Below are 25,666 nucleotides of genomic sequence, written 5' to 3'. Positions count from 1 at the left end.
TTAAAATAAGCACCAACATGTCAAAAACCTTTACTTAAGAGACAGGTGTAACAGATCATAATAAATGGAGGTCCAAACAGATCTCTATCTGATATACCCTTTAAAACAAAGGGACTTGTAAAATAAATCGTCATGTTAAGACATGTCTTGCTTACCTTTCAGCGGAGCTCCAAGCACGCGAGGCGCGCGGGTGGGCGGAGCCCCATAGCTTAGTAAATCTACCCAGCCCAGAAAATTTGGTAATCACGTGACCGTACACCGCCCGACCGTCCGTCCGCACCACAGGAACACCAATGTTTACTTTCACGCCTTGTAACTACTTTGCAGAAGGAAACTAATTGTGCATCAATGTTGTGATCAGTTGACACCTTTCAAAACAAGGTATCCGCTGACCAGTATCACCTGACAGTATTGCGGGCTCAGGTGTCGACTTATCGAGCTTGAGTACTTTTGAAGTTATCCGCTGACAAGTTACAGGTTTTCAAATGATCGCAGGCTCAAGTTTATTTTATAATATGGACATATGAAATATGTTGTGTTTATGTCACGATGGCCCCGCACTAACCACCCCAACCTAACCACGGACGCGAAAACTCAGCCAGTCATTTAAAAATACAGGCGGTGAAGGCCTTTTCTTACCCAGGTTACGCGTTGGTCACGCTCTACGCCCAATTTTGGTGCTCTGATTGGTCAAAATTTGACAGGTGAGTTCATGCGGAAAATTTTGTGCAGCATCTTAAAACTTGTTTACTTTGATAGCTGAAGCTGACAGAGTTTTGTGTCAACTTGTGATGTTTTTAAATGTCTTTTTTCACTGGATGTACAAAATGAAATACAGCTGCTATCAAGAGTCTTCTGTTTTTCTTGGCTAGTTTGTTTATTGGTTTTTTGGTTGAGAGATGCGTCGCTTATCAAAGTCGGAAATCCGATTTCGGATGGCATCGTTTTCTTTTTTCGCCTTGCTTGATGCGTTTTAAAGAGCATTCAAAATGCTCAAGCGGTTCTGGCGTTAGTTGATAGCTTTCAGGAGCTGCATCTCGAATGGTAAGCCTGAGTAATTATTGTATTTGATGCTTGTTTTTTTATATCTAATTTCATGTAGTCGAGCACAATTTATGCGGCAAGTTTATGCACGTTTTTGAGATTTGAGACAATGATCTGACCTAGTATCAGGTTTGATATAAGCTTACAGAACTTTAAAAAGCTTTTAGATATATTTTCTCACCGCAAATAGAAAGAAAACGTTCTGAAGAATGTTTAGTTATAAATTTGGCTGTAGAAAGAAAACTTTGAGCGATTTTCTTCCCTCTAGTTCATCTTTGAGAAAGCAATCACCGGGAGGCCGGCTTAAAACATAAACTTCTAAAGCTTTAAGCTTTAAGATTCAGGAAATTTAGAAACGCTTTAATACTTGTCTTCGTGAATGAAAATTTTTGTCTCTGTAAATGTTTCACCGAATTATATTTCTTTTATTGATTGTTAGTAGTCTCTCTTGCAATTTTAATCTCTGTGCCGTTTGTTTTCAGTCGTTCATGAACATCGCTTGCAGGGTTAACTCAAAATGCCGCGCGTATCAAACGCTTTTTAAGGTTACACATCGTTATAAAACCCTTAAATAAAAAAATAAAGGTAATAAATTCTTTATTATGTTGCAGCGTAACTCTGTTATTGTTCACTGCAAATTTGGCGCTCGTCAGAAGTGAGAACCGGCTGACTGTATAAGTGATTTAGGAAATTTTTTGAACGGTTTCGCTAAAAGCCCACGATTGATCGTCCTGAATATTGTTTGAGTGCAATTTGTCTTAAAAAATTGTGAAATACTGCATTCTGTCCGAGGTCTGTATGATAAATAGTACTGTTTCACCTCAGATGTGATGTATAAAAAGTATAAAGGTTGGTTTATACACCCCCGGATTTGTTGGCAAGATTTTGTAAAGTAAACTTGTCGAAAGCAAAAAAGTCGGCCTGATTTGTTGTCCAAGAATTTGTTTTCCAGGCCTAATCTACTGTGACAAAGAGCCACTATGGCTCTTGAATGTGAACGAAGATGATTGCTCTTTTTTGGGTTTGCACATGTGGCTATCAACTCGATGTAAGATGTTTCACTCTAAAATCCCTTAGTCCTTCCCTCAAAAGTCACATGAATGTGCCCTTAAGTTAACTGATTTTTGGATTACAAGTTTATTGTTTGATTTAGATTATAAATTTATTAATGGGAGCTTCGCTTTTAGCCCTGGCTAAATCTATATATTATCCTGCTTATGCTTAAACGTTTTATTTATTCAAGGAAAAAGAATGTCATGGTTTAAAAATAGAGACAATTTTTAACTTGCTTGAAAAACCTAATGTTTACATGGGTTAGAAAAAGCGATTTTCTTTTAATTTGCTTTGCTTTTGTTTTGCAGTCTTTCCAATGTGTTACTCTTATCAGTATGCTAAGAAAACGTAAAGGTCAACCCCAAAGGGAAATAGAAGAAGTACTAGATCAAATGGGGCGCACCCTGAATGAAGCAACGCAGATTGATATCCCAAGAAAATGCAAAATTCAAGCCCAAAGCGAAATCGAAGAAGCGCTGAATCAAGTTATTGAAATGGGGCAAACGATGGATGAAGCAACGCAGATTGACATCCCAGAGGTGAACGATCAAGTAATCCAGAAGGACCCAGTTGCGCCGAGAGAACCAGAAGGGGCTTACGAAAGTTGTTTTGCAACCCTTTTCTGCCCAATCCACCACGAACAGGATTTGACGTTTAAACGTAACAAAAATTTGAAGGATATTTTTATTGTCCTACCAACAACTGTCATATGTTTGGCCTCGAAGATCACATTCTAGAATTGATTCAGTTCTGTCAAAATTACAAACACCCAGACATTCGCCGCCATTGGGGAACCTTTCGTTTTGCTGACGGAATGAAACCAGTGATAATAATAAGTCTGGTTTATTAATAAAATCGTCGCGCTTAAATATAAGGGAATTACGAAATTATTTTCCAAAGATATAGATATTAATAAAAAAAATTATTTAAACTAATTTCATCGTGTTGGATTGGGCCTTACAATTATGAGAAGATATAATACAATAAATTAGATAAAAACTAGAAACTAGAAATATATATCAAGTTATACTTTAAATTGCCATAAGTTCCTAAATTACATGCCATGAGCATAAAGGTACATCGACGGAAAAAAGCTTCGTTTAAAGCGTTCAGTTTTGCAACTTAAAGGGATGGCCTGTCTTTGTTGCGAAGGGAGCAGCCGTGCGCCTGCGACCGAGACGGTGGAACAAGATGGCTAAGACGGGACTCGGGATCTTTTATCTTTGTGAATAATTTGCTACACAACTCCATTCTTCTTGTGTGAAGAAATACACACCCGGTAGCAGCTAAGGCCTCTTGGTAGTGCAGCGCAGGAAAGATGATGCGCGGCGCCCGTTTCTGCACTCGCTCGATGCTATCTGATAGTTTGACGGGGAGGGCATTACGCCACACAGGACAACAGTATTTAAGGACCGACCTAATGAGCGCAAAATAAACCTTAAGTAGGTCGGCAGGTGGTACTCCGCCCCGTTTGAGGACACGTAGAACATGCAGCCTCTTTGACGCCTTAGCCACAACCTCATCAATGTGCAAATCCCGTTTGAGATTACTTTGGATGGTAACGCCCAATACTTTATGAGCATCGCCTGACTCAAGGGCCTTAGTGTCTATGGCCAAGGCTGATGGAAGATGGTCCACGACTCTACGAAAACGCAAAGTCATCTCCTTGCACTTTTTGGGGTTAAGAACCATATTGTTTGTAGCAGCCCAAGTGCTAATGTTGTCAAGTTCAGATTGCAAAATTGATATCCCGCGTGCCGCTGCAAATTCTGATATAGTGATGTCATCTACATACTTCCAGTATGAGCAACGTGGGGAGGCCAATTTCAAATCGTTAATCGTTATTACAAAGAGTGTAGGACCCAGTTTAGTCCCTAGAGGGACACCGGCACGTACTGGGAGCCAATTGGAGACGGTCTGCCCTAGTTTGACACATTCTGTTAGGAAACTGCAGATCCATGGTATGATAGAGCGACGCACCCCTAAGTCAATTAGCTTCCTAATAATGATGGTATGGTCGATCCTGTCAAACGCCTTGTTAAAGTCAAGGAAGTAGGCTCTCAAATAACAACCAGGATTAGGGGAGCCAGTTGTGGATGAGATCGAGTAGGCAGTATGTGGTAGATCTTTTAAGACTACCAAATTGGCGACTATCAATATGCTCGCCAACATCCTCGATCATCCAACAGACCAAAAAATCTTCCAAGACCTTAGACAAAATAGGGGTTAAAGAGATAGGTCGGGTGTCGCTCTCACATAGAATTTGTTTTACCTTCGGAATGGGTATGATGTTAGAACATTTCCACAGAATGGGGACTTCACAGGTAGAAAGCCATGTGTTAAAGATCTTTGTAACAGGCTCGGTCAGTTCGTAGGCAAATTCTTTAATTATCCGAGGCGGAATGCTGTCAGGCCCCATAACCTTGTTTGTTTTTACATGCAAAAGCTTTTTGCAAACCACGTGGGAATGTACAATAGGCACTTTTTATCGCGGATGGCAGCAGCACGTCGTAAAGAGCAGGGTGTTGTCGGCTTGTCAACGGAAAAGGAAGAAGACAAACAGTGCTTGCAGGAATATTCAGAAAGAGAGGATCTGATTAACACAGTAAATGAAGTAAAACAACGTCCCACATCCTATCTCTTTTGACAGGTATGACCTGTGTGAGCGTTATCATAGCAACACGCTCCAAGAATTCAATGTAGCCATGCTTAGAAGTATCTGCAACCATTCTGAGATTCCTGTGAAATCGAGGGACAAAAAGAAATTCCTCTTAGACAAACTGACAGTCATGATAAGTGAATGTGAGTGTGTCTCACTAAAGCAATGTAAAGCGTTTCCATAAATTCCTGCCTCGTGGCTGTCGTGTTGTGCTGTCGTAAGCAGGGTTACATGTTGATGACCATTGATAATGAGGCTACGTAAGCCAAATTACAGGAAACTTAGCCAAAGCAGTATTTTTACACATGGCGCCGTTATTTCCGGCCGCCGTTCAACCCTGCCCGTCCGTTCAAACAATGCTTATATGCCAAGTTGTCATACCCTATTTCCCTGCTCTTTACTTTTTTTGAAATGGGAAAAAGTGAAATAACAAACATTAATGTTATATGAAAAATTATATAAATTATTTTCTGAAGAAATAACACAACAGTTTTCAATTTGCAAGACATGTTTTGGAAACTTATCCCATCTTTAGTTGTAGAAGTTCGTTACAATCTAAATATCTTCAGTTGTAGAAGTAGTTACAATACGCTATTCACAGTTGGGGGCTTTGTGCCCAAGCCTTTGAGTGAACGTGAGGCTGAGGTTGACATTAGGGTACTTGAGAACCACGACGGCGACTTCGTCGACGACGACGGGAAGTGAGTTACAGTGTCCTGCGCAAGCGCGACCAGTAGGCTTCGTCGTCGTGGTTTCGTCGACGACGCCAAACAAAGTAGAATCACGTCGTCCTGCAATCCACAAGCTTCGGCAGGTATAAATCCACGGTTTTAAGCGATTTTTGAAGTCCTTATCATTTTCTCATCCTCGTAAACCCAGGTATCGTTCCTTTTTTCTCCTAACAAGCGATGTTGATTGAAAATTCGACTGATGATTATTGTTTTTACTTCGAAGAATGACAACAGCTGTGGAGGGCGAGCGAGCGAACTCGTAAGTGATAAAATTATTTGTACGTATTTAGGTACGGCAAATCATATATCTTTAATATAAATTTCATCACCCAGGGCTAAGAAATAATGTACGCCGTCTTGCTTTAAATTTACTTCTTGACAATTGCAATTGAGAAAATTAATGTTACAGCCACTGCTTTGGGATACTTAACGTACAAAAAAATTTTATGGAGCAGTTCAAATAAATAGTGCATGCTATACCTTACGTATAATTAGGACAAAGCTACCACAAACGAAGATGTACATTTTGGAAGCTAATAAAATTGTATAGTGCCATTGTGGGTATAAAGAAGACGCGTTTAAACCCAATTCATGAATTATTCGCCCATCACTGAATACCAGCTTTCTAACCTGTCAAAATAGAAGTTCTACGCTATGGGCAACGCATATTTTAACATTTCAATCATGAACTCAGTTCTCGTCACCTCTCTTAAGTCTATGGAGTCTTATTGTCTAAGTCTTATTCTTGTAGTCTTACTGACTTAGGATGAATAAATCAAATCTCTTGTAAAAAAAGGACGACGCCACGGAAATATAACTCGTAATCTAGTCTGACAAATCAGCAATTGATAGCCTTATTGAAGGCAGTGTTAATAACAACCCAGGACAAAAGAACACAGCGCTATTACAGTCAATGACTATGATATAACAGTACAGTTTAGCAGTTTCTCAGGATATCCCTTGCTCGCGTGTTTGCCTGTTGAATTCGTAGATCATTTGCTTCAGCCTGCAAAACAATAGCAAGAAGCTTTTACTAAGTAACAATCAGAGCAAAGTCGGTCATAAACTTGATCTTCGGAATAAAACCGTTTCGCCTAGTTAACTTTCAAAAGGCTCTGGACAATATGTTTTGTTCGACTTTGGATCTAGACTCTGATAATATGTACTTAAACTCTCTTGACTATGTTTCACGCAGCAGAAATATTGATATTGTTTTTCTTTTTCTTTTTTTTTTTTTCTTTTTCTATCCATTGACCCAATTTTCAAAACTCAACGAACATGCACTGATCTCTGACGTCCAGCAAGTTGACTGGCCTGAACTATTTCATGGCATGGATAATAAAAATAATGACATATCTTCGTGCTTCATAACTCAGTCCAGTGAAATAATTAATTCTCATGTTTGTACTCAAAGCCTCAGGCACTTTTTTACCTTTGCATTAATACGATCCAGCTGTCTGTTCTGTGTTTCAATCTCGTTCCCCATGTCTATTGCCATAGATTTTAAGTTGCCAACAATGTTTGAAACCTGACTGTAAAAACCAAAAAAAGGAACAATAATAAAGATGGTAAAATACTGGTTTCCAAAACGCCAAATTCACCCAAGCAATTTACTGATTATCTACCAAAGTTAGACTTGCTAGTTCATTCTTTTTCAACCCTGGATCTCCTTCTGAAATTGACTCTGAAACAACGACTACCGTATTTATTCGAATAAGCGCCCAACCCCGAATTAACACCCACCTCGAATATGTGCCCATCCTAAAGGCAGAAAAAGTTAATAAGCGCCAAGCCTCGAATAAGCATTCACTCCTTTACACTTTATCATTGGACAGCAACTTTGCCCCCTTCCTAGCCGATGGCGTTCAATGGTTGAAAAAGTCTCGAAGCCGATGGCGATCCCGTACTTCTTGCTCAATGCCTCACCGCTCAACACAAAGTCAACTTTCTTGAGCTGATGCTAAGTAAGACTGCGAATTATTGCCCTACATTTTTCCGAAGCACTTTGATGAAAAATTCAACGTCACTCGAATACATCTGGCAAACTATTCGCCAACACTTTGGCTTCCAGGCTACCAGCGCACAATTTATCAATTTTTCTAACATACATCTTGCATTGGATGAGCGCCCTGAGGATCTGTACCAATGCTTTAAGGCTTTTGTGGAAGATTCCTTACTATACGCTAACGGTTTAACTCACCATGGTGAACATGTTCCAGAGGATGAGGAACTGACTGCTACCCTAGAAAACTTCGTCGTCCTTACTTGTTTGCGACTCATTCACCCCAGTCTCCCTCGTTTAGTCAAGCAACGCTACGGCACGGAGTTGAGATCTCGCACCGTCGCCTCAATTAAACCCGAGATCTCTCAGGCACTTAATTCTCTCCTCCAGGATATCCGCGCTTCAGATGACGCTAAGATTTTACGTGCAGCAGCAGCTGATGATTTTCGTCGCTCCCGTCCGGGTGGCAGGAGTGACCCTAAGACCCGCACCAGACAGCCCCGTCAGGACAAGGTCTGTCCCTTATGCGAGTAAGCCGGTCTCTCTAACACAAACCACTTCGTCAGTCAGTGTACCTTCCTCCCTGACAATGACAGGCGCTTCATGGTAAAAGCGAGACAGATCGTCGGCATCCTAGACGACGAACAAGACACCAACTGCGACATTGATCGTGATCCACCCTGTCCTGAAAGCACTTTGCCTACCCCTGACGTTGTTTGCCTACCGTGTCCAGACCTGCCAGTCTCCTTACATGGATGTCTTTCATGGAAATATGATCCGTCACTGACGCGAAATACCTTGGATGTCCAATTATATCAAGTGCTCAGTCCGTCCAGTAGTCAGACGGCTCTTCTCAGCTTCAGGTGGTCGAAGAGATACGAAGAACCTTCACCCCTGACATCACAGACTTTACATTCGAGGGACTTGTTGTAGAGGATCTTGATGTCGAAGTGCTTGCCGGGATCCCTTTTACGGAGGCAAACGACATTGCCGTGCGGCCCGCCAAGAGAGAGGTGCTACTTGGCAATGGCTCTATCTGCACATACGGGTCCAAGGCCACACCCAGTCCCCTCACAACCCTTCGCAGAGCCTTTGTACTCCGTGCTTCTATTCCTTCCAAAGACTGTTTGGCGTTGAGAATTCCTGGAAGTACAGCTCCCAGACGACGCTCCCCCTGATTCAGAGTATGCGCTTGAACCCCGTACTGACGCACCTACTTTACGAAATCTCAAGCCCTCCCAGCTGTGGCCACAATCCAGTGTCGTTTCCAGTGTTGTGCGGGGAATACTCGTACCAAACCTGTCAACCAAGCATCTAACGCTTAAGCATCACGAACACTTCTGCCAGGTCACCCCTGTCTTCGAACCAAAAGAAGAGCCACCGACAAGTCCGTCACCTACTCAGCGTCTGTTACCACGCTTCCATGCCAGTCTCTCCGTATCCGTCCATGTAGACCCAGACAGCATTCTACCTGAGGCTGTCAGAGCTAACTTCCAATCTCTGCTCAGTGAGTAGGACTCCGTATTTGGATCCGCAGGCTCTTACGAAGCAAAGGTCAACATGGGCTTGTCGAGCCCCCACAGCAGAAAGGCCGCATCCCCCAATATGCCTGCGATAAGCTTGTGGAACTCCAAGAGAAGTTTGACCACCTAGAGCAGCTTGGTGCCTTCCAACGCCCTGAAGATGGTGGTATCACTGTAGAATACGTGAACCCTTCTTTCCTTGTAAAGAAGCCTAGCGGCGGGTCTCGTCTTGTCACTGCCTTTGCTGACGTAGGCAGGTACAGTAAACCCCAACCATCCTTGCTGCCTGACGTTGACTCCACCCTGGGTCGCATCGCCCAGTGGTCACTCATCATCGTCACAGACCTGACAAGTTCCTTTTACCAAATACCTTTGGCTAAAGAGTCCATTCGTCACCGTTACAAACTAAGAAAACTTTACTTTAAGTCCAAGGATCCTAGCATAGGGATTGGGAGAAATACAGACTTCAGCGTAATCTTACTTCATCATTAAGACGAAGGGAAATGTCAAGTTGTCTCTGCCTGGTGTAAAATTTTTTGTTGTCGGTTGCCGTGGTTTTCATCCCCAGTTTCCACGGTTTCTGCTAGGAATGACTGTGACCATGGCTTTCCTTTTGGCGACTCAAGATGAAGAAACAAACCGGGTTGCATTTTGAGACTCTCGCTCCTACGGAAGCTGGAGTAAATACCTAAGGTACTTACATGCTTCAACTGTGTTTCAGCATCAGTTCTATACAAGGCACCGATTTGTTCCCTTAACTTATTACAGTACAGTATTACTTCCGGTCTTAATTCTTTTAGTCATTTGGCAGCGTAAGACGCACTACCAAACCATTGCCGAACCACTGTACCCTGAATTTGCACCCTTTTCGCCAGCTGATTGTGTCCCACAATTATAATCCGTTAACTTCAGTGATGATCTGTAGCATAACTCACCCAAGGTTTTCATCCATTTCGTCCTCCCTGGCATCTCCTGTTATCCTAGAAATAATTTACCCTGAATTTGCACCCTTTTCGCCGGCTGATTGTGTCCCACAATTATAATCCATTAACTTCAGTGATGATCTGTAGCATAACTCACCCAAGGTTTTCATCCATTTCGTCCTCCCTGGCATCTCCTGTTATCCTAGAAATAATTTAATAACCGAAAACAGAGATTTACGGCTTATGTCATTAAAGGAGCTGTGTCACGAAATTCAGCCAAATTAGTTATTACAAAATGCCCGTTAAATCCAAGAGAAACATAAAAATAACCGCTTAAACCATTAAAGGAAGGTTAAAATAACACAGCAGATACAACAGATGCCACGGATGGGCAAAACTGAAGAAGATTGAAACGGATTGAAATTAGGGTTTTTGAAAACTGTTCAGCCTAACAAGTTTTCAAAGTTTATCTCTGCTGTTTGCAACTTCAAAAATAATTCTCAGGAGACGTATTTGTTTGTCTCAAATCTCTGACTTTGTCATTCACATGTAATTTGTTTGCTTACTTTAAGTTCCATAGCGATTGAGGGCGAGTAATTGGCAAAATTGAATAAAATGAACTAGACTGCCGTGACACAGCCCCTTTAATTGGTTTTATAAATAGAAATGCGCGATAATTAAATGACAATAAAGTGATGATAAAATCCCGTAATTAACTACCAATAAGGGAGTTCGCCTCTCTTTTTACACAAAGTGTAAGACTTCCTACCAACTTCGCAAACTCTTTCAAATCAGCTAGTCTCCAGTGCTTCTCAGTTGCCGGCCCTTATTGTCGACATCCTACATTTGTATATACTAAAACAGTGAAGACTGTTTTCCGCGCGCTCTGATTGGCTAATCAAAGTCGGGATATCCATTGCTATTCACTGATTCACCTCCAGCTCCTTCGAGTGAGCGACGCCAAACTCGCGAACAAGGTGACGACATTCAGATTGGAAGCTTTAACAGGTAAAGCTTTGTCAGTTCTACTTGAATTTATCGATGAGACCAGTGAAAAAGATTTTTGTATTTTATATTTAGCTGACATGTTCAAAAATGAGATTAAAACTAAATTTAATAGCTTTTTACAGAATGGTTTCAAATACAAACAGAATTCATAACTCCTTTTGAAGAAAATTCTCTACACTACAGCCAAAAAAATGCCTTTAAGTTTTATTGGACCACAAGAAAACGCGACGGCCGTTCGGTCATTTGCACGCCAAAATTGTAATCGTTGGCAGCAGTTAATAAGTTGAAAACCATAATTTTTGTGCTCAACTACCTCACTGTTTTAGAATACACTAAAAAAAACCAATTAATCACCTCAGTGCCGGTGGCTAGTGGTGGATATCCACCACTAGCCAACTCCACTTAAGTGAACAATTCTCATCCATTGATGCCATTTCAGTGGATATCGCAAACGTCTTAGAAATGCTAGCATGTTCCAGGCTCTCAGATAGTGGGGAGGGCGCGAAAGGGGGGGGGGGGGGGGGGAAAGACGCGAGAGTGTTTTCTCAGTTCCGCGGATCTGATCTCGGAGCCTGGAACAGGCTACAGAAATTCGGTCATCCCTAGCTGCTTATTAAGGAATAACCAAGGGATTTGAGCCTAACAGAAACGAAGAAATATTATGAATAAATAATGACCCGACTATAACATACACTGAGATGTACAGTATGTGGTCCATGGTCCGGACAAAAAAGACGTAAATGAGTATTTCTTATCTTAGAAGAGGGGTAGTGAGCTGTAATTTGTCCTGTTAGTTGCCGTAACATTTAACTAACTTGTGACCAACCGGCAGCTTCTGAAATTTGCCAAAGTCCTTGATCATAGAAAATAACCTGTGGGTTTGAAGGCCCTTGGTCCGGCCAACGGTTCCTTGGTCCGGCCACTTGTGCGCCGGCATGTAAACTGTGCGCAAAAAGAACCTTCCAGCCGCAAACTGATGTAAATTCCTGTATATTTTCTATAGGCATCATTTAAACTTCGAAACCAAAATGAGATTTCTGTGTAAAGAGCAAAAGTTGGTCTTATGAAGACGGGGCTTATTTTTTTGTTTCTGTGCGAACGTGTCTCGTGCAGTTACGATGCGATGGCGGTGGTTTTGCTGCAAAACGAGTTGAATAGCGATGTTGCACGTTATAAGGCCCACGTAAAACCTGTCTTGCAATAGATCAGGTTGTTAACAGGTTTGAACATGGGTGGTAAAACGCGCAACATCTCTTTTCAACTCGGTCTGCAGCAGTGTTACAAAACACGTTGCACGTTTTTTGTTGCCCGTTTTCCCATACCTTTAGTCGTGCAGCAACGGCAAAGAGATCCGACCAAAAAACGTGCTCCATCACGCACGAACAGTCCGTCCACAGTATTGCTTTGCTTGTTAAAAACCATTGATTTAATTTTTTGACTCTGCTAAAGCTCCCTAATGAATCCAATCATACGAATATAAGCTTCCTTTTTATGGCCTCCTATATCATTACTTAAATTAATAAATTGCAGTTCTACATGTGCTGGGAAAGTCTTGAGCAATATGTTTAACTTATGCGGTTTCTTCTATTTTCTCCGGCCACTCACGCATTGAAAGTGCTTTATTACTTATTATACTACTACATGAAAAATTACTGCAATTTGATTGGCCTAGAGCAGTGGTAATTCAGCTTAATTTGAAATACCTACGTGTGAAAATTACAAACATTTTGCGGGTAGTAGTATAAACAAATAAAAGCATGATTTGTACGTGATATTTGGCATAGATACCACTCGTGATATTTCTAAATTGTCTCAAATTTCACACGCCTAACGGCTCGTGAAATTACGTATAACAATTTCGAAATATCACTCGTGGTATTTATGCCAAATATCACTACAAATTATGCTATTACCTATACAAATTATGTGACTCAAAAGTTGAAAGATCCTCACTTCAATTCAGGAATTTTAATTTACTAAGAACTAAACGAAACGAAACTGAACTTTCTGAGGATCTCCCTTTTCAAACACTATTTGGCAAGTTTACTTATCGTCCGGTGGCCAGACCAAGGACCTAGTAAGCAAAACTTACTTTGGACTATTAACTACAAATTTGGTTTTAAAATTCAACCTGTCCACCAACTTTTTTGCAACTCGAAAGAACATTTCTTGCACGCATGTACACCAAAAATTAACTTTCTCAGCGCACTTAATCGCATATGCGTGAATTCAAAATATACCCACGTCATTTAAGGCGCCATAAAAAAGACACAAATAACAGAACAAACTTCACCTATGTTTGCGTTAACTTGATTTTCCGGCCCTTCGCTTGCATCAGGAAAACCTCAAATTGAGCTTACGAAGGTAAACAAATCAATAAACACTGAAAAAGTTTCGTTTGTATTGTAACCAAATGTTTTCGAAAAATTGTATCACAAAGTACAACCGGCCGGACCTAGGGCTGGCCGGACAAAGGACCACATACTGTACTCACTAACATGTCCAAAATTCTAATACTCAACTGACTTCAAGACTAGGGAATCAGAGAAGCAAAGGACGTTTTTTATTAGGTACAAATAACACATCAGCATATGGCTGATTGGTCGTGCCGCGAGAGAAGTTTGCCTCAACCAATAAGGAGCACTAGCCGGATCGTTCGCACCTTTTATACGTGCTTGCATCGCCTTCGATTCGCTTCCTCGAGTTTTTCTCGGAAATTGAATAGAATTGTTTAGTATACCTCATTAACTGATAATGTTGTAGACAGCTTACAAAACAACAGTAGAGAAAGGGAGGGGAAAAAAAAAAACCCTGAGTTGTACTTTTCAATGGGAGCTATTTTGTCTTCTGTTCAGTTTATTCAAACCGGCCATTTCACTCAAATTCATTCATTTTTTGTTGGCATTATCACTGAAAAATATTGTAGACAGCTTACAACACAACAGTAGAGAAAGGAAAAAAACAAATAAGCTTGAGTTGTACTTTTAATGGGAGCTATTTCGTCTTCTGTTTACCTTGTTCGAACTCGCATCGCCTGCATTTGTTATGATCTCTTATATTTGCACAGACATTATCATATGAAAAGCAGATTTTTGAAATATGGTCAGGAAACGAGCAGCTGCCTTTCAAGTTTTAAACAACCAAGAAAGTTGGAAGTTCAGGACTTGTACGGTAAAAAATAACTATTTTTAAACATAGATTGATGGTAGTCAACTCAAGCACGTAGGGCCAGCTGTGGTACCACGGTTTGAAACGTGCGGAAAGAGAGTCCAAAAACAAGATTTCATCCACGGTTAACTGTATTTTTTTCTGCTTTATTAACGCGCGCGTTTCGGGTTTTATAGTTTTCTCCGGACCAAGTTGGCTTTACCCTTTCGGCGCTGACTCTTTTTCCAGGTCTGTTCACTGTGCCCCTGATGAGAATGACAGACCTTCTGAGCGGACTAAATGTTTTAAAATAACATCAGTCTATGTTCCCGTCTATATTAGTGAGCTCACTAGAACTTAATAACAGTGTAACATAGCTATTTATCTATTTAGTTCTCGTACCATAGCTAAATGAGTATTTATTTACCACTTACTTAATGCTATGCATTCTTATTAAAAAATAACTAACGTATATGTGGCTATTCTTCCCGCAGCTGCATGTAGCTTACGCTCAATGAACTGATGTGTAGTCATTGAACTACTGTTGTGGTTAGTGATCTGTTGTGTACTTATTGAACTGATGTGTCGTTATTGAACTAACAAAAAGGAAAACTTTTTATTAGATAAAAATGCACATCAGCATAAGGCCTGAGAAAACAGCCGACATTTTGCGAGGCAAACACTGATTACTCCGCGAAATGACATCTGAGAAACGAGTGCAGAAATTCCCAATTGATGACGTGCCTCTAAATAGTCCTGGGTAGTGCTTCTCATTGGTCGTGCCGCGAGAGAAATTTGCCTCAACCAATAAGGAGTACTAGCCAGATCTTTCGCGCCTTTTATACGTGCTTTGCATCGCCTTCGCTTCTTCGAGTTTTTTTCGGAAACTGAATAGAATTGTTTCGTATACCTCAGTAACTGATAATATTGTAGACAGCTTACAACACAACAGTACAGAAAGGGAAAAAAAATAAATAAGCATGACTTGTACTTTTAATGGGAGCTATTTTGTCTTCTGTTTAGCTTATTCGAAATGACCATTTTACTCAAATTTATTCATTTTTCGCTAGCGTTATCGCTGAAAAATATTGTAGTCAGCTTACAAAGCAACAGTGGAGAAAGGGAAAAAAATAAACAAGATTGAGTTGTAGTTTTAATAGGAGCTATTTTGCCTTCTGTTTAGCTTATTCAAACCGGCCATTTCACTCAAATTCATTCATTTTCCGCTGGCCATTGTAGACTCGGCACAAAAAGTTCAAATTACCATAAATGACCTAATAAACGCCCACTTCCAAATAAACGCCTCTTATCTAATAAACACCCCCTCTACGCTGTTAAAATTATATTAGATGCCCCTCAGTAATAAACGCCCCTATCTGAGAATTACTCAAAATTTCTAGGAATTAGAAGGCCTTACGGATTTCATCTTGCTTATTGTCAAGGTCAAAGTAAGGATAGACTAACGATGGCAGCACAATAACCCTGAGCGAAGATTTTGAGATCGATGTTGGGATTTGAAAGAGCAATATGGATCATTAGACGGCCTAGACATATCAATTGATGGAGTGGATATTCCACTATTTCTAAACTCTCTTGATATTTTTTCCCGAAAGCATTAGTTTTTTTGAGCTTCTTACAGTTATAAGAAGAAACGCCTCTCTCTTTAAACGCCTTCTCTCTATTAAACGCCCTCGCTTACACCCCTGAAATTAAATAGACGCCCCGGGTGTTTATTTATAGGTCATTTACGGTCCCTGTAATTTTGTATTGCTGCGCGATACCCTTACCTTCATTGTACTTTTTACTAACAGTCCCGAAAGTCGATATCGTTTTCTGTAGGTCATTTTCACGCTTTGTATGATACTAATACACATTCCTTGTTTGTGTATTTGAAATGTTACTCGTTCCATTTTTCATACGTCAACAAGCGTCTGCGTAAATACTGTACGCGCACACTTTCCATGAAGTATTCTGTATGAATTTGATTATTCTCTTGAATAACACTTACTTTTGAATGTAGCCTGTCTTGGGTGTTTCTCCACGATTTCCATCTTGCTGATAACGCACACCTGGACAACGAAGAAATTTGTTAATTTAATGAATTAGCAAACCAAAACTGACTGTAGGTCTGTGCTGGGAAATTTTTCGGACCAAAACTGATCACTTTAATGCTGTTTTTGAAGAAGAGTTTACTGTACGGGTGGTGCTGTGCCAATCATCAATTATAATCGATAAAAAATGTTCAATATTGGTAACCGCGGGAAAAATAAAATTTTTGGATGGCAAATAAAATTTATCAGTCTGGAATATCCCTAAATTTAAGGACAGGGCCAACTGGTCACGCGACACTTTTCAACCAATGAGACGGCGCGCTTGTGTTTATCAAAACACAAATCAAAATCGCCCCAGTGATCAAAAATTTTCACAAGAGCGGACGGAGTCGGACATGAGCAAGGCGCCCTGGACATGAGCTTACAGTACTATTCTAGGTTTCACATTTAATATTTCAAAGAAAACATTTCATGTAAGAGAATAAGAGCATTATTCATTGCAAGGAGTCATTAGGGTGTTCACACTGATTCCGGACGGATCGCAGAGGTCGTGGCTTCACTGGCATGGCTTGCAAGATTTTTCATAGAAGCAAACTGGTCCCATGTAAAAATAGCAACATGAATTATTACATGAAAAATAGACTGTTCACAGTGCCTTATTTCTCCATAAGACCGATGAGATCGAAGACTTGGCGTGAACGGCGGCCGTCTTAGAGGAATGTCAAATCTACTTAGGGGGCGGAGAACGGTTAACCAAGATGGCCGTAACTAACGGTAAGACGTAATGTATCTCGACGATATCACGGATAAATAGGGTACTGTGAACATTCTACACGAGAAAGAAAAATACACAATACAAAAACAAATATGAAAACACCTACTCTTCCAAACAAAACTAAAAGAAGAACAATGGTAATGATGCTTATCGCAGCGGTTAAGAAAATTTAATTAATCAAATTCCTCCGCATTCACAATTAACCCACAACCACGACGTTAAAGTGTACGCTCCCATAGCGTCTTTGTCAAATCTCAAACTTCCTTGGGTCACAGTGGCGCAATCGGTTAATCCCTCAACTTTGGGTCTGATCTGATCTGACGAGTTACACGTGCGCCGGTTCAAACTCTGGGCAAGTTAAAATAATAATTCTTTCTTCCAAAAAAAAAAAAACAAGGATAAATCAAAGAACTCGAAGTGATCTCGAGATATCCCGTACTAATTCGGCTCTCACTTCGTCAAATAGCCGATTCAGACCGAAGACCCAAGGATTTTGCCTGAAGGACTTTACGTGCCCAATCTTGTCCCAAAAAAGCAACTTTGGGACACTCCTGAGCATCGGGAGTCCTTTACTTCGTGCACCGCCGAAGTAAAAAGTTAGAAATCCATTGAATCAGCAATACAAAGCTACGATTAGGACTTCACTCCTTACGCATACAAACAGGAAAAAATGAAAATAAAGCTGCATCCATACCAGTAGACGAAAAGAAATGCTTAGTTTAAAAAGAAACTGTATAGAAGACAAAAACACTTCCTGATATATTGTAGCGAATATAACGATCTTAACGTGGATTTCCACTGTTTCATAATTTTATTTGCGTACCCACGTAAATTTTACGCGTCAACGCGCTTAAATAAAATAGAGGCAATGCTTGAAAGTCACGCGTACACGAAAAAGTTACGGCGCGTTTCTTTACCAAAACCCAAATCCAGACTTTTAATCCAAAAAATGGATATTCCGTTTTTTTAGGTAAATCCAAAACCGGATTATTAATCCAAATGATCCACAACGGAGGTGCATTCTTTGGATCGTATCCAAAACGGGATACTTTAGATATATGATCCGAAGAGTTTCTTTACTACAGATCCGAAAAGAAAGATTTTGTGGGTCGTTTGTATAGGAATGAATGAAAAATAACCTCTTGTTGATATATCGTTTCTTTTCTTAAAAAAAATCCTAATAATCCGGATTTTTTATATGATCTTGAATTTTAGTAAAGAAACGCACCCTCGTGGCCCTTCATACATACTCTTTAAATTACGCACATACATTTTACGTGCGTTCGCACAGAAAAAATAGGCAACAAGGGAAATCAACCGTTAGAGAGGAACTTTATTTTCATTTTTTACAAAAAATGACGCTCACTTGCCAACTTAACAGAACGTGATAGAATTATTCACATAGATAAAGATATCTCTCAAATAATAGCAAAATATGTCCATCTAATGTTTTAAAAAAGGAAAGAGCTCCTAATTCAATAGTGTAATTGTTTACTTTAAAAATATTATCATAGTCGTGTGTATTTGAATTTTCTTGTTATTTTTTATTTCGGTTTTGTTTCATGTTATAGTAATAGACATTAAAACCTCTTGTATAACTACACCGATACCCCCCAACGGGGATTAAGACGCAATAAAGATACTCTACACTTCACTGCACTACACTACATAAGACTACTCTACACTACACGACACTATACTACACTTCACTTCACTTCACGTCACTTCACCGCACTATGCTATATTATACTTTTGTTCGTTCGTTCATTCATCCATTCATTTCAGACTTCGAAAGAATAAGACAGTGGAAGAAGAAAAACTTTTATTCTGAGAAGAGTGACTTAAAAATTTCCAGAAATTGTTGTTTGATAACCAATTAGAGAGGCATAAAAGTTCTAATCTCTCAACTGATTTAGGAGATACAGGAGGTGTGTGTGAAGATGAAATTTTAGGAAATCCGATCACTCCAAAAGAAATCCATGAACAAATTTCGAAACTTAGAACTACAAGGGCAAGTGGCATGGATTCTATTTTTAACGAAAATAATTAAACACAGAGGACAATTTTTACTTTCTTTCTTAGAAAAAATCTTCAATAATGTCCTTAACCGGGGTCACTTTCCATGGGACTGGAATATTGGAGTTATAAAACTGATTTACAAAAAGAAAGGCGATAAGCGGTTCCCTGGTAGTTACAAGGGGATTACTCTCACAAGTTGTCTAGGCAAATTATTCACCTCAATTTAACAATCAAGATTGATTAAATTTATAAAAGTCCATAACATCTTAAACCCAGAAAAGTTTGGTTTCAGACCGAAAGCTAGAACCACAGACAATTTATTCATCTTACAACAACTCATTCATAAGTGCACCAAACAGCATGCAAAGTTTTATACTGGCTTCATTGGTTTCCGAGAAAGCTTTCGATAGCATATGGCACTTTGGGATGATATGGGAGACTGAGACTGAGCATGACTGAGTAAGGACGTGTGATTGTTAGCTCCGTAACTTTTGTTGCACTCTTCCATGCGTTCTGATATTTTTTATGGAATTTTCATCGCCACTTTCATCTCTGTTTAAACGGAAAACGAGAGGGAGTAATTCACCGACCAGCGAGACCATTTCCCCCGAAACGAAGCGGTTGAAAGAGAGTGTGAAAGAAGACCAAGCGAACGCTCCACCCGCCATTGTATCGCCACCAAAGTCGAAGAACGATTCTGAAGACGTAGTTCTATCTGCCCTCAATATGGCACAAGATTTCGCCTCCAAAGTGGACCTAATATTATCAAAGTTAAGTCAACTGGAAAATATCGGCACACAAATAAATGTTTTACAGGACTCTGTGGATCGAATAAATCAAACGGTCGCAAACCTTCAAAGCGAATTCCACCGCTTAAAGGAAGACGTACGAAATACAGTCGAAGAAACAAATACGCTTAAAACAAGCGTAAAATTCCTGAATGATGAAGTGGAAACCAGTAAGAGAAAACTCCGAGATGACGAAGAGAAGTCACGACAGGAGTTGGATCACTTGCGTCTCCAACTCTTAAATTATGAAGTGTACAGCCGCCGCGAAAATCTTCGTTTCTACGGCATTCCAGAAATCGAAGGGGAAGAGAATACTGAACCCGTTTTGAAAGCTTTCTTGGAGAAAGAGTTAAATGTGGAAAACGCCCAATCTATTGAGTTCCAAAGAGTCCACCGCGTCGGTAAAAAGGACCGAAACACAAGAAAACCCAGGGCCATCATAGCACGCTGTCTTCGCTTTAGAGATCGAGAAAACCTCTTTTCTTGCCGACGCAACATCGATAGCCAGTCGAATTTCGGTATTGGCCCAGATCTACCTAAGCAGGTGATTGATATGAGGAAGAAGCTTATTCCGAAGATGGTACAAGCAAGAAAAGATGGAAAACGGGCAGCCTTCAGTAGAACGGAACCCTATAAACTCTTTATTGACGGTGTCGAGGTAAAATCATAAATAAATAGGTTCCAGGTTATTTATTTTTAGAATTCGCACGAAGTAGTTCTATTCTTATTTTTTTCGTTTCTATTGGGAGCTATCGATTAGCATATTCCTTAGTTCTCTTCTGAAGTTCGATTGAAACAAAAGTATAACACTTGATCTCGTCCAGGCGTAGCTTCAACAGTTTAATTCTTTACACTGGCTACGTTTTTCATCTCGTTTCTTTTGTTTTGTTATGTATGTTATTCTATATTTATTCAGTTAGCACTTGACAAAATCAGGAATGCGTTAATTGTTCGAGTAACAGTGACCCTTCTGGGAATAACAGCTACTGTTGTTGTCTTTTTTTCACTACACGTATGCAAATTTCAATGGATTTCAACAACTTAAAGTTTAAAACTCTTTCGCTGAACGTTCGGGGTATCCGTTCTTTTGAAAAACGGAAGTCCATTTTCAACTGGCTATACAAGCAAAATTCAGACATCTGCTTTCTGCAGGAAACTTACAGCACTGAAGAGATTGAAAATCAATGGAAAAAGCAGTGGTCCGGGGACATTTACTTTGCTCATGGCTCTAACCATAGTCGTGGGGTCGCAATCCTTATACGTAAATCCTTTGACTTCAAATTGAAATCAATTCGATCGGATGAGGATGGGAGGTACCTCATTTTAGAGACAACTATTCAAGATGTTCCATTCCTTCTGATAAATATTTACGCTCCCAATACCACCACTAAGCAATCGTTGTTCTTCCAAACATTGTCTGAGCTTATCTATGATGAGGGATACAATGATTTTGACTACAAAATTATATTAGGAGGGGATTGGAACGTAACTATGGACCCAGACCTAGATTGTTCGGGTGGAAACCCTGTGTTAAAAGACTCAGTTAAGTGTGTGGAGGACATTATGCTGAATTATGATTTAGTTGACATCTGGAGAATCCGTAATCCTAATAGCAAGAAATTTTCTTGGAGACAAAAAAGCCCAATTATTCAAAGACGCCTTGATTATTGGCTCATTAGTGACCTATTACAAGATGACGTAGCTAAAGTCGACATAGTGACAGCTATAAGAACGGATCACCATGCAATAACTTTAGAAATTGACAGTCTAAATGATCAGCAGTGTGGCCCATCTTTTTGGAAGTTCAATAACAGTCTCTTGGATGACGCTTTTTTCGTTGAGCGTTTACGCGAGAACTTTCCTAAGTGGATAGACGAAATTAATTTTTGCGATGATTCGAGAATTAAATGGGACTGGATGAAATACAAAATTCGCGGGGAAAGTATATCGTATAGCAAACTGAAAGCTAAAGAAAGGAGAAATAGAATTCAAACAATTGAAAACAGGCTTAAAATATGTGAGGAAAAAATAGCAGAATCACCGACGCAAGAAAACCTTGCCAACCTCGAATCGGTCAAAACAGAATACGAACAAGAGTATGATTACATTGTAAGAGGCTCAATCATTCGTTCCCGCGCTACATGGTTTGAACAAGGGGAAAGAAACAACAAGTATTTTCTAAATCTGGAAAACAGAAATAAGAAAAAAAGCTGCATACGGAAATTTATTCGAGCAAATGGAGAAGAGACTACTGTTCCGGACACTATTATGACCGAAATTCACAGTTTTTATTCTGAGCTTTATGACGAAAAGTCGGGAATACAAACTGACTATTCGATTTGTCCTTTTCTGGAAGATACCCTCTCATCTCCTAAGTTAACCGACTCAATGCGGGAAACGTGCGAGGGTCAATTAACATATTCCGAATGTTTCAAGGTTCTGTCTACCTTTAGTAACGATAAAACTCCTGGAAACGATGGGCTCACTATAGAATTTTACAAGTTCTTCTGGTCAGAAATCGGAATATTTATAGTGGACTCATTAAATTATGCGTATTTTCATGGTGAATTATCACATTCGCAAAAGCAAGCCGTAATAACTTTAATTGAGAAAAAGGACAAAGATAGAAGATGGATAAAAAACTGGATAGCGATTTCTCTGGTAAATGTTGATGTTAAAATTGGCTCAAAAGCTATCGCTAAAAGGCTAGGAAATGTCCTACCACATATTATCCATTATGACCAGAATGCCTTTGTAAAAGGACGAACAATTTTTGATGCAACTCGTACGATAACCGATGTGTTGGAATTTACTAAAATGCGAGACTACCAAGGTATAATGACCGCAATTGATTTTGAGAAAGCCTTCGATTCTCTAAATTGGAACTTCCTCCACAAATCGCTAGAGTTCTTTGGCTTTGGAGAATCCTTCTTGGGGTGGATCAAGACGTTTTATAATAATATATCAAGTTGTGTTTTTAATAATGGTTTTTCCACCCCCTCTTTCAATGTTAAACGGGGTGTTCGCCAGGGCGACCCACTCTCGCCATCTCTTTTCATAATAGTACTTGAATTATTGGCATTATCCATACGTAATAACGATCAAATTAAGGGTATTGAGGTGGGTGGTTCCGAAATCAAATTAGTTACATTCGCTGATGATATGACATCATTTGTTAGGGACAAATTTTCGCATCGCACCCTTTTTGATACTATCGATCTGTTTAGTACATACTCCGGATTGAAGGTCAATCACGACAAAACGGAAATTCTTCTACTAGGAAATATGGAAGTAAACAGCTCAGAACTAGGTGTTAATGAAATAAGTAAGGCCATAAAGATCCTAGGGGTTCATTTCACCTTTAATCACGCACTGTTTTATAAGCTTAACTTTGAATCAATCGAGAAATCTCTGAGGGGATTGCTGAAGGGCTGGAGCTGGAGAGGTCTTACACTACTTGGAAAAATTCAAGTGATCAAGTCTTTCGCCATACCAAAGATTTTATACAGGGTTGTTCTCATTTCAAATAAAGAAGAGTTTATCAAAAAAATAAATACTTTGCTATATTCCTTTGTTTGGAAGGGAAAAGATAAAGTAAAGCGCAGAGCTTTTATTAACCCTATTGATAAAGGAGGCTTGAAAATGCCCAACATTGAGTCAATGATCTCTGCCCAAAGAATAATTTGTATTAAGAGATATCTCTCCATTGACCCCGCTGGCTGGAAGTTTTTTCTGGATTATTATCTTAAGAAAGTAGGGGGGAAATTCTTGTTTCATTGCAATTTTAACTACACTAAACTACCGGTAACTCTTCCAGAATTTTACAAAGAATGCATTGTGGCGTGGACCCTTTTAAATGAAGACAACCCCTCCTCATCCTCTGAAATAGCAAATCAGGTCATATGGAACAACCAGTTCATTTGCATTGAATCAAAGTCAGTCTATAACAGTAGGCTGATTGATCTTGGAATTGTAAAAATTGGAGACCTCTACGACACGTGGGGAGGTTTGAAGTCGAACAAGGAACCATTATATTCAACTCTCTCACCAGTTGAACATTTTCTACTTTTCAGTCTCTTCAATGCTTTTCCTGAAGAATGGCGCAAAATATTAAAAACAAATAAAAACTCTATCTCTTCAAAAACTCATGATCTAATCCAAACTGATTTCAAGTTACGTATTGAAGGGAAAAAAGTCAATTTCCAAAATCTTAAATCAAAGTCATTATATGACAGTTTTGTTTCTAAGATATCCAGTATACCAACAGCGCAAAAGAAATATAACGAAGCTTTCAGCACACACACATTTCAGTTGGACTGGGAAAAGATATATCTACTGCCCTTCAAAACAACATTGGATACTAAATTAAGAGAATTCCAATATAAGATATTAAACAGGATCTTATACACGAACAAGATGCTGTTTAAGTTCAAAAAAGTAGATTCTCCCTTGTGCGATTTTTGTGAAAAGGAGTTGGAGACCATAGAACATCTCTTTTTCCATTGTACAAAAGTAAGCATGTTTTGGAATGATTTAAAGTCTGTACTTGATTCTTTTAATATAACTATTAGGTTTGATATCATGAATGTCCTTTTTGGGATCTTAGATACAGATAATATAAGCATTCTAGTCAATTACATCATTCTTGAAAGCAAATATTTTATTTACCGCTGTAAGTTAAATAAGGGCTGTTTATGTGTAAGTCTGTTAGTCGATAAATTTAAAAAAACGTTTCAAACCGAACGTTTTATCGCGAAAAGAAACAACAAAATCCATTTCCATGATAAAAAATGGAAGCCGTTACTCCCATTAATACAACAGTAGCTGTTATCCAAACTTCGTTTTTCTAATACTCCCTGTATTACTCTGTATTTTAAGTTCAAGTCGAATAAGTTATGTAAGCCTTGTAGTGTAGTGTAGCGTAGCTTTTTATTTATTTATTCTATTTTCTTTTTTCGTTTTTTGTAATTAAGGTAGTTGTTGTAAATTTTGTAGTGTTTGTATGTTTCGATCTGTATGTTGTTTGTACTATACCTGTAAAAAGAAAATAAATAAATAAAATACAAAAAAAAAAAAATTTGGGATGATATATAAACTTGACAAGTATGGAATAAAAGGTAAATATAATCTGTTCAAGTTGGCCCTCATCACTATGATGTAATTAAAAATTAAAATGTTCAAAAGAGGCCTTCTACTGCTAACCGTTTTAAAACATAGGTACGTTTAATGTGCATGAGCTATTTTGAATGCTTCAATGTAACTATACCAAGAATATACCCTTTTCGTCCTAAATATAGACTGTTTTTTGTGTGCGAAATTGGCTATTGTTGTACATGAATAAAAACGCGAAATGCTATGCACAGCTGAGTCGATCCTCACGCTATAGACTCACTTGTCTTTCCTTCAGACATCTAATGCAAATTAATTAAACAAATTGTTCAAGTACAATGAATATCACCTCACCAAACGTTGCTTCGGACAAAGACTCGAAGCTTTCTTTAGAGTTTCCTAAGAAAATGTGGCTCATCGAATAACAAATAGTGAACAAATATCACGATTTTTATCATGAAACAGTCTCTAATTCTGACGACCTAATTCCTCCAGCTTTAAAATATATTGCTTCTTAAAAGACAAGAGCTTTACTTAAGGCATTGGTTACAAAACTAATAGGTCTTTATACGTTTAAGTTACTATTATTACTGTGAAAGTCAAAAATTAACCTTTCATTCCCAGACCTTTGAAAATATGTGTTTTTTTAATGCTTCACCTTCAAGCAGATGAAACATACTCATAAGTTATGAAATACATGCGTTGTAAACTGCCTGATGTATGCTGATGACCTGTTAGTGATAAGTACATGTAATTCTCCAAATGGGATTGCAAAAATCACTCCATGTAATTCATTAACACGTTCAAGAATGGAGGCTAAAAGTAAACACCAAA

At 39.2% G+C, this 25,666-nt stretch overlaps 1 protein-coding gene across 2 annotated transcripts in view; it reads right to left on the bottom strand.

Annotated features, from left to right (window-relative positions):
• Positions 1 to 5,778: 5,778 nt before the first annotated feature.
• The window catches only part of LOC140925305 (synaptosomal-associated protein 25-like), a 47,036-nt gene continuing 27,148 nt past the window's right edge, over positions 5,779 to 25,666 (bottom strand). For both annotated transcript variants that reach the window (XM_073375303.1, XM_073375304.1), the window contains 4 exons: positions 16,099 to 16,159; positions 10,093 to 10,137; positions 6,920 to 7,019; positions 5,779 to 6,493 (listed from right to left, as the gene is read on the bottom strand). In XM_073375303.1, coding sequence (XP_073231404.1) covers positions 6,425 to 6,493; positions 6,920 to 7,019; positions 10,093 to 10,137; positions 16,099 to 16,159 — 275 coding nt within the window. In that variant the 3' untranslated portion in view covers positions 5,779 to 6,424. The remainder of the gene's footprint in view (positions 6,494 to 6,919; positions 7,020 to 10,092; positions 10,138 to 16,098; positions 16,160 to 25,666) is intronic.

The sequence above is a fragment of the Porites lutea genome, chromosome 14 (assembly GCF_958299795.1).
Source record: "Porites lutea chromosome 14, jaPorLute2.1, whole genome shotgun sequence".
NCBI lineage: Eukaryota > Metazoa > Cnidaria > Anthozoa > Scleractinia > Poritidae > Porites > Porites lutea.
This window is presented reverse-complemented; position numbering and strand designations above follow the sequence as displayed.